The sequence below is a fragment of the Phalaenopsis equestris genome, unplaced genomic scaffold (assembly GCF_001263595.1).
Source record: "Phalaenopsis equestris unplaced genomic scaffold, ASM126359v1 Scaffold000422, whole genome shotgun sequence".
Lineage (NCBI taxonomy): Eukaryota > Viridiplantae > Streptophyta > Magnoliopsida > Asparagales > Orchidaceae > Phalaenopsis > Phalaenopsis equestris.
Genome location: NW_018164863.1, coordinates 895,654 through 905,706, shown reverse-complemented (window position 1 = coordinate 905,706; position 10,053 = coordinate 895,654). Strand labels below are relative to the sequence as shown.

Here is a 10,053-nt window from a genome sequence, read left to right as displayed (position 1 = left end):
CATTGCATACAATAGGTTAGATAGTAGCAGTAAAATAGGATAAACGAAGCGCATTCAGTTGCTTTGTATGACGGATTGGCTGAACATACAGATTTCAATTTCGCCCTTCCAAAAATTGAAATGACAGAAATTAAATCTATAGCTGCACTCAATCGACAAAATCAGAACTATCTGAGTTACTCATTGTCAAATAAACATTATAAGATGCATGCAATAGCCTAATTATTTATTTTTACAATATATCCTAATTTTAAGAAGTTTTTTATGAGTTTGAGATTAAGCTTATGAGTTTGAGCCGGCTTGTTTATTATAAAAGAGAGGAAATAACTTTTATTTAAGTTATAGTTAGAATAAAATTATAAATAGAATGAACAATTGAGAGATAAATAATAAAAAAATACTTGAGTTAAAATATAAAATATCATTTTTTTGCATATTTAATAATTTAAAAACAAAGTCTTACAATATAATATATTTTGAATAGGGGTGTAAACGAGTCGAGCACGAGTAAGTCCAGGCCCAGATCGTGTTCGGCTCGTTTGCTTAGCGAGCCGAACACACAAGCCGTTCACGAACAATGAGTCATTTTGACAATCCTAATCACGTAGTCATAAGATGTTAAGGAGTTGGGCTAGATTTAAAACATCACTTGAATCAAATTTTAATAATTTTTAATCTATTTTCTTCATTAATAATTTTAATTGATTATAAATCTTTGTAGCCTTGTAGTTAATTAATTTTTTTAAGAAAATACTACTCATAAAAGATATATATATATATAATTGATTAGTAGTGTATTTTGAGCAAACACGAGCCGAACATGAACAAAAAAATATTTGTTCGTGTTGTTCGTGTTCGGCTCATTAACTTAGCGAACGAGCCGAACACGAGCTTCTTAACGAGCCGAACATGTGTTGTTCGCTAACAACGAACCGTTTTGATAGCCCTAATTTTGAGTGTATTTTATACTAGTATTTTTCCGAGCAGGCTCACGAGCTAATGAGTCGAGAGTTGGGGTTGGCTTGAGCTTGACTTGTTACCTTATCGTGCTCAGCTCACGAGCCACTTATTGAGTCGAGCCCAAACCAGCTAATGAGTGGGCTTCACTCAATTACAGCCTTAAATTAAACCAATTCATAATCTCATATCTAGTCTGCATTTAAGTTACTTTGTGTCATTTTTCTATTTCAATTTGATCTCTAGAAGCTGAAACTAAATCAAAACTAAAAAAGAGAGAAAAAAAAAACATATTTATAGCAAAAATAAAACAAAATTTTCAAATCAAATTGAACTAACCAACTATGTAAATTCCAAATTTTAATTTATCCAATCAATGCACATTCCATTTTAGTCTCCATAGAAAATTTGCATTCGATTGTTCTCACTGGGTATATTTTTGCATACACCAAAAACTGCCGGCATGAAGGCACATGATGGATCCTATCGGCAGGACAATCTTACGGACGTAGGAGCATCTGGTCACGACGGGACTATCGATTGACTTTGCTTCTGCAAGAATAATCATTTGAAATGTTGCCTTGGTAGACCGAATTCAAACATGTCGACCAACTGGTAGCCGTCATATTCAAATTAAAGTTGTGGTACAAATCTGGAAGTAAAACATTCAAATGTGGTATACATTAATTTTGTTAAGGATGATTTCTAAAACTGTTCCATCTCTTTTGTAATTGCATAAATATGCACCTATAAATATGAATAAAGGAACCCCACCACCTCCTTTCTCTATTTAGAATTTTCTAACACTTTTCTTCTCTCTCTCTCCTCCTCCTTCTCCCTACTCTATCTCTTGAGTGGTGTATTTCCGAAAAAAAAATCAAGATTCAACATAAAATATTTATTAATTTATTTTAGGACAGAATGAAAAATACTAAATTAGCACGCAGCTATATATATTTCCTAATTAACAGAAGACATTTCATTAAAAACACCTCCAAAAAACATGAAATTAAACTGAACTGAATACTTAAGCATTGATATTTTTTCCTAATGATTAGAGATATAATGTGACAAAATTAATTAATAATTGGCTAATGGAAGCCAATTCTGCAGAGCCATAATTTCTTAATTAAGCTTCTGAGAAGATTAATTAACTGATTAATTAAGCAATCAAGGGCATTTTGGGCCTCCTCTCTGAGTCTTCCAATTGTTGTAGCAAGGGCAGACCTCCTTATGACCATAAGTCCCAGGAGGTACACACCTGCATTTGAAGCAGCATTTCTGGCAGAAGAACAAGCAGGCCTTCTTATAAGCCGTCTTGGAGCACCTGTACTGGCATGCACCTGGGCACTCTATAAACCATATAAATTTATCAAAATGTGAAGGTATTTTCATTTTTTTTCCATTCAAATATATGAACTTTTCCTATATGCATACATACATAAATGAAAGAGGACTTTTTTAAGAGGGTCATTAGTCTCAAGTGTTTATAAAAGCGCTAATTATTTTTAAAATTAATTTTATAATTTTACAAGACATGATTTTTAACTCCAAGCAACCAAAAAGGCCATAAAAGTTCAGTTCGAGAAACATATTTGGGGCAGTTACATACATACCACCAAATTCCTAAGAATTTACAAATCTGATGCCTAAACTTTATTTTTTACATTTATACCTTCCAAATCCTTTCTACCACAACCGTCATTTTAACTTTTAAATAGTGAAATCCATCTTTCCATGCATAGAGAAACTAGAAGAATATGCATGTAAAAATTGAAGCTTATTTGCTAGATATGTAAATACATAAGAATTTAGTGGTATGTATGTAAATCCTCCGACATATTTATATATCCTATAGAGATTTAGGGCTGGTTAGATTTGGCTTCTTTTCTTGATAAATTAGCAGAAGAAAAGCTGCTTAAGTAGTTTCAAAACTTCGGAAGCGTTTTTTAAAGCAATTTTCTCAAACTATGACAGCTCTCTCTCTCTGAGCTTTTTAATGGCGCAAAGCAAGCAAAAGCCCAACCAAATGAGTCCTTAAATGTTAGAAAAAATTGAGACTTAAAAAATGTAGATTAAATCACATTCGCTCAGACTAAAAACCACAAAAAATAAAAAGGGAGTTATAGACAAACCTGCTGCACTGAAACCTGAATGTCTATGTTTGTGCTGTATATAAAATAGCAAGATATAATCATAAGCAGGTTAGAAAACTAAAAGTTTTCAAACTAAACACAATTGAGTTGCTAAGGAATTCTACTTTCTACACATTACCTTGCGTGCTGCCAAATTTAAGCTCAGTTCCACATTAACCATTTGCTGATACAATGAAGTTAAAATTTTTTAACTCAAAGCTGCAAAAATACTGAAATCTGGGATTAGTGAGTTCAGGAAGCACCTCGGAAGCAGTTTTAAGTTCTGAAAAGAAGGCCAAGATGACAAAGATTATGAGGAAGAAGAAATTGCTTGATCTTCCCATGCTTACAGAGCAATCGGTGTAGTTCTACCTCTAGCAGCAAAGCCTCAATCGAGACAGAAGGCTCTGTTATATTTATATAATTAACACTTGAGGGCAGAGCTTAAAGGTGCACTGCTAAACTTATCTCTTTAAAGTTCATTTATTTGATGACAGTTTCTGCATGTTCTGCTTTTAAGTCCCTCACGATTATTTGTTACTATTTTTAGAAATTTTTGTAATAGAAAGCTGATTTTTTAACATGAGTTGTAGACTGCTGTGAAAGCTAAGATCTGACTTTGAAAAAAAGTAAACTTGATTTTTGAAAAAGAGTTTGTTTTCAGCAGGTTCACAAATACTTGCCCCACTAAAAATCGTCTACATAATTATTTATCAATTTTTTTATTAATAATATATTTGTTTTAAATAAATATAAGTAATAATATTTTTTTTATGATAATAATGAAAATATATGGTATAATAATTAGATTAAAATGAATTGGTAAATTTAATCAAAACTAATATAACTCATTAATTACTAAATTAAATTCTTTAGTAAACTCTAAATATTAATGAGGAAAGAGTAAAATCAGCATGTCAAACTATCTATCATGGCAACTACAACACTAACAATAATATTAATTTAAATTTGCTAGAGACATTAGAGTGAGCAATTCAATCATCATTAAATAAGAATTTTAATAAATTCTTTAAGGAAAAAATTGTCCAACAAACAGATGTGTATATTTATGAACCTAACTAAACAATCTATTCAGAAAATTAAGAAAGATTTACATACATATATACCACCAAATTCCAAGGTATTTACATATCTAAAATCAAAAACATTAATTTTTACATGCATGCCACCTTATTTATATATAAGAATGCATTTCACTTTTTGAAAGTTAAATAGGGGCATTTTTTATGTGATATAGAAAGTTTTGGTGCGATAAATGTAAAAAGTAATATTTAGCGGCTGGATATGTAAAACATAAGAATTGGGTGGTATCTAGGTAAATGTCCCTAACCATTTATAAATACACTAATAACTTAAAACCCTACTTCTAGGCTCTCCAAGTTGCTGCCGTAGCTGAACTCCACCGACACTCTTATACTCTCTCTCTCTCTCTCTCTCTCTCTCTCTCTCTCTCAATTTGTATGTGAATCATATCTCAAAGGTTAGGACATAAAAAAAAAGAGAGAGAAGTGAATAATAAATGAACAGGAAAACAACTTGTCCATTAGCTATTTCTAATCCGTATTTAGAGATGGTACAATAAGTGATATTATATATTTTGCCCCTTTTTTAATGGGGACATTATCTGATATTCTTGGTATTTTACATACACGAGTCTATTGTTTGATTGTTCTATTGTTGGGTTGGTTGGGCTAGCATGGCTCTGACTAGGTTGTAACAACCTCTGCCCGACTTCTCTGTCAGCTTGTCGTGCTTGACAACCTGGAGGAATCAGGATTGTTCGATTCTAACCAGAATCCATCTCATCATACAACTCATAACAAATCATTTCCAACATGCCTTTATATATTACCTTATGAGCACAAGTTCACTTTATTGATTTAAGGAATATGAAAAGGCCGCTATCACCTTTTCAGTCATCTTCTTCTTCCAGTTTTAAGTGTTTCCACATGGTATCGAAGCAGTCATGTCTCACAACCTCCTCCGACTCACTCTAATATTGTCAGATCTCATGGCCTCCACTACCTCCGCTGCTTCCTCCAAAGCCAATACAGCATCTCAGCCCATTGCCCTGTCGGTCGACAATCCATTCCCCTCTCAGCTCAAATTCATCCTGATTAATAATCGAAGTTTTGTCTCTACTCCGCTCTCCAAAGACAAACACCTCACTTGGAAGACATCAGTCATGAAACTCTTCCGTGCAAATAGGTATGCAGTTTCTTAGATGGCTTTTGTTTATGACCTCCTCGACATATTTCAGATGCCATTGGAACCCTACTCCTTAATTTTGATTACACTAGTGGATGCTCATCGACCAAAATCTTGTTGCGGCCCATTACTCAATCATCTCCCCCTCTATCTTACTTTATCTTCTACCCCTAGATACTTGCCACAACATCTGGGAACAATGGAGCATCGACTCCAATCATCCATCCGTCGTCACATTATCCAATTAAAGAATGAACTTCACAGCCTCAATATGCTCAACAGATCTATGAATCAATATCTGTCTAAAGTCAAGGCGAAGGTAGACATACTTGCCGCTACATAGACCTCTTTCGATCTGGAAGATATCATTCACTACACCCTCAATCGGTTGCTATCAAACTATAATGCTTTCAAAGCAATCCACACTACTCTTCACCCGATCTCCCTTAACGATCACTACACCTTACACTGCAGCAAAGAAATCATTCTAGCCAACGAAGCAATTAAAGAGTCCTCCATCTTCACAGCCCTCTTTGCATCTCACGGTCGAGGTAAAGGTCAATCAAACAACTATTCGTCAAATGACCAACATAAGGCATACTCATCTAGTCTGAATCAGCCCAACACAACTCCAACCACAACAGTTGTACTCCCACGGTGTGCCAAATTTGTTGCAAGCCTGAACATGAAGCTTTCAAGTGTTGGTTCCACCATGTCAAATCCTATCAAACGCCAACAACTCTTGTTACCACCAACGTTGAATCCAACGCAACAAATGGTACCTCGATAGTGGTATTGCTGAAAAGGTGATAGAATCTATAAAATTAAATCTCTATGTGCATATGGAGAGGATAATACATTAACCACTCTTTTTAAAGCATTACCAACCACCACGACATACAACAGAAATACTCATGCCCATATACCTCTGAACAAAAATGGTGTCGTCGAGCGCAAATAACACCTACTTATCGAATTCCTCACTCTCATGGCCATCGCTCACTTACTCCATCACTTATGGGCCGACACTCTTCTTATTGTCGCATACCTAATCATTTGTCTACCATCCAAAATCACCAACTTCAAATCTCTCTTTGAGCTACGTCGCCATCACCCCAATTCTACAATCATCTAAAAATATATGGGTGTTTTTGCTATTGTTGGCTTAGACCCTATGCTTAATATAAACTAGCTCCCCAATCCACACCAGGTTTCTTCTTGGACTATGCATCCAATCAAAAATTTTACTGATGCCTTGATCCCATAACCAACAAAATATACACATCTAGTCATGTGCTCTTCAATGAGGCCATATTTTCTTTTCATAATCCCTCCAATCAATGTACACCAACCCAATCATATACAGTTAACTTACCTCAACTTCTTCTGATCCTAACCTCCATTCTACCAAATGAACCACCGAAATCACCACCCTCAACACCTGCCTCTCCCAACCCAAACCGAATTCCCTAATTTGAATCCCAAATAATCCCTCCATTACAAACTCTACCCCCACATCTACAACTTCAACACCACCACCAAATCTACTCATCATATGCAAACCTGTTTTCAAACTTGATCTCTCAAAACACGTCAAATACTTGACCTCACTAATCACCTCATCACCACTCCAACCTGCTACTCCTCTATTATCAAACACCCTCAATGGCATGAAGCAATGTCCACTGAATTCCAAGCTCTACAATCACAAGGCACATAGATCCTAGTTCCACCTTCCCCTCAATACATTATTTTAGGTTCCAAATGTACCACCCTCAACACCTGCCTCTTCCAACCCAAACTGAATTCCCTAATTAAAATCTCAAATAATCCCTCATTTACAAACTCTACCCCCACATCTACAACTTCAACACCACCATCAAATCTACGCATCATATGCAAACATGCTTTCAAACTGGATCTCTCAAAACATGTCAAATACTCAACCTCACTCATCACCTCATCACCACTCCAACCTGCTACTCCTCTACTATCAAACACCCTCAATGGAATGAAGCAATGTCCACTGAATTCCAAGTTCTACAATTACAAGGCACATAGATCCTAGTTCCACCTTCCCCTCATTACATTATTTTAGGTTCCAAATGAACCTATCGTACCAAACTCAAACACTGATGGCATTATCTCCCGCTATAAAGCCCACCTTGTAGCTAAAGGCTTTAAACAACAACATGACCTTGACTACACCGAAGTTTTGTAGCCAAACAACCAACCATATGTTCTCATTACAGTTTCCCTCACAAATTGTTGCCCCATTCTTCAACTTGATGTATCCAACGCCTTCTTCCATGGCAACCTAACTGAAACCATGCACATGTTCCATCCACTTGGTTTTGTCGATCCCAACTATCCCAATCATGTATAGCTACTAAAAAAAGCCCTGTGACGTCTAAAACAAGCTTCACGTCAATGGTTTACCACCCCTCTCCTTCTATCTCCACACAATTCACTTTCAGACCAGCTCCATCAATCCTTATCTCTTCTGTCAACATAGTGCCAATCATCAACTCTACATGCTCATATACGTAGACGACATAATCCTTACTAGCACCGATTCCTCTCTCATTAACTTCACCATTAACTAACTTCAAACCCATTTTCCTATGAAACTCTTCGCCCCCTCTCTCACTTTCTCGACATCCAAGCAACCACCACCTCCAATGGACTTCACTTATCTCAATTCTCATATATCACCGACAATCTCCAATCCACTGACATGCTCAACTCCAAACTGGTCCTCAATCCTTGCTCACCCAAAAGGTATTCAAATCTATATTTCCACCAAATATAACAACATATCACCAAATTGTAAGCTCCCTCCAACAGCTCACACTTACTCACCCAGACATTGCATTTGTTGCAAAGCTTGCCTCTCAACAGATGCAGCTACCCACACACCAATATTTTTAACAACTTAAGTGAATCCTCTGCTACATTAATGGAACTAGATTTGTTGGCATTTCCATTCACCGATCCACTTTTCAAATCATAGCCCATTCAGACTCTGACCGAGCAAGTAACCCCACTGATCGCAAATCCACATCTGGCTATTGTGCCTTTCTCGACAAAACACCCATCTCTTGGTTCGCTAAGAAACAAGAAACTGTTGTTCGATCATCCGCTGAGGCCGAATACCGCGTTATCACCTCTGCAGCCACGAATCTTATATAGCTTGGTTGCTCATGCTTGACTTCAACACCTCACAGTCTCAACCCACAATATTCCATTGTGACAATATCTCTGCTATAATATTTACCAACAATCATGTCTTCAATGTCAGAACCAAACACATAGAAGTCTGCTGCCACTTCATTCGTGATTATATACAACAACAAAACCTCACAGTTCATCACGTCACCACTCAAAACTGGCTTGCCAGCAACTTTGCAAAGGCTATCTCCAATTCTCATTTTCAGCAATTAAATGACGAGCTCTTACTTTTGATCGAACCATCAGCTTGATGGGGATGTAACAACCTCAGCTTTACTTCTCTACCAGCCTGCCATGCTTCACAACCTAGAGGAATCAGAATTGTTCGATTCTAACCAGAATACATCTCACCATTCAGCTCAAAACAAACATTTTCCTATACGTCTTTATATATTACCCTTTGTACAAAAGTTTACTTTTTGATTTGAGGAATATGAAAAAGCTGCTATTACCTTTTCAAACATCTTCTTCTCCCAGTTGAAGTGTTTCCACATTGGTAAGGCTGATTTGATCGATTTGACAGAGTTGGCGCAGCTGGTTGTCAGGATTCAAGCTGGTTGTCAAGATTCAATTAGCTTTGGGTCGGCACCCACGAGTCTTTAATGAGGAGATTATGTTGGTAGAATGTGACTGGCCTATTGTGCAAATGGTGAATCACTGTAACTTGACAAGCAGCTCATTCATTGACGAGATAGTTATTCGGGATGATTGTGAGGCTCGGTCGTATGGCTAATTCTTGGTCCCTTATGAGAAATCCTACCGGCCATTCGTGGCACGACATGTGATGCCTGGGAACTAGATTCTTTCCTTGGATTGTATAAACCGATAGATATGTCAACATTTTCTCTCGGCTTTCTTTGAATGATTTACTCAAACACCTATCTCATTTAAGCCTAGTAGGTTCTGGTTTGGGTCATGAGGTCGTCTTCGTGACTTTATTTATTTTTTTTTTTTTACTTTTTGACCCCCTCTAAGGTCATCAGAGCTGACATAATTTTCATGTATATATTTAATATTTATATATGATTTGTTGAGTGATAAAATTGTTATGAAGATTGAAGCGGAATAAAACAGAAATCGACACAAACTAGAAGAAGAACACATAAATTTAACGAGGTTCGGCAAAGAATTACCTACGTCCTCAGGATCGAGCAGCGGTTTCACTATTTCAGAAAAGTTACAATACATCCCATAGGGTTACACACATATATATAGACATATACTAACCCTCAGATAAAATTACAATCACGCCCTCGCTCCTCACAACCCCCTTTATTCCAAGAGACACTTCTTTTCACCAGGAGACACACCTCTTCACCAAGAGTCATACCTAACAACAACCAATACTTCTCTGGTGGGAGTACTGTAGAGTTAAGCTTAACTGAGGACAAATGATATGGATCTCAGGATAAGCAGAAAATTAAATAATTAATTAAGAAAGATTTACATACACATCACTCAATGCCTATGAATTTACATATCTAACATCTAAACTTTAAAT

The 10,053-nt window shown here is 36.3% G+C and overlaps 1 protein-coding gene across 2 annotated transcripts; it reads right to left on the bottom strand.

Moving 5' to 3' along the window:
* Nucleotides 1-1,346: 1,346 nt before the first annotated feature.
* LOC110027305 (gibberellin-regulated protein 6-like) lies at nt 1,347-3,563 on the bottom strand. Of its 2 annotated transcripts, XM_020728671.1 has the most exons (5): nt 3,356-3,563; nt 3,232-3,276; nt 3,093-3,126; nt 2,113-2,309; nt 1,347-1,609 (listed from the first exon to the last, which is right to left on the bottom strand). In XM_020728671.1, exons 1-4 carry the CDS (start codon nt 3,434-3,436, stop codon nt 2,128-2,130), a joined length of 342 nt encoding a protein of 113 aa, XP_020584330.1. In that variant the 5' UTR covers nt 3,437-3,563; the 3' UTR covers nt 1,347-1,609; nt 2,113-2,127. The 2 variants fall into 2 exon arrangements, with proteins under 2 accessions (XP_020584330.1, XP_020584329.1); XM_020728670.1 differs by lacking the exon at nt 1,347-1,609 and having other exon boundaries at nt 1,660-2,309.
* Nucleotides 3,564-10,053: the final 6,490 nt, after the last annotated feature.

Coding starts and splice junctions, on each gene's coding strand:
- LOC110027305 (XM_020728671.1), bottom strand. CDS start 3,436: ATGGGAAGATCAAGCAATTTCTTCTTCCTCATAATCTTTGTCATCTTG. Junction 3,127..3,231: donor TAAATTTGGCAGCACGCAAG/GTAATGTGTAGA, acceptor TTTTATATACAG/CACAAACATAGACATTCAGG. Junction 2,310..3,092: donor TTCAGGTTTCAGTGCAGCAG/GTTTGTCTATAA, acceptor TATGGTTTATAG/AGTGCCCAGGTGCATGCCAG.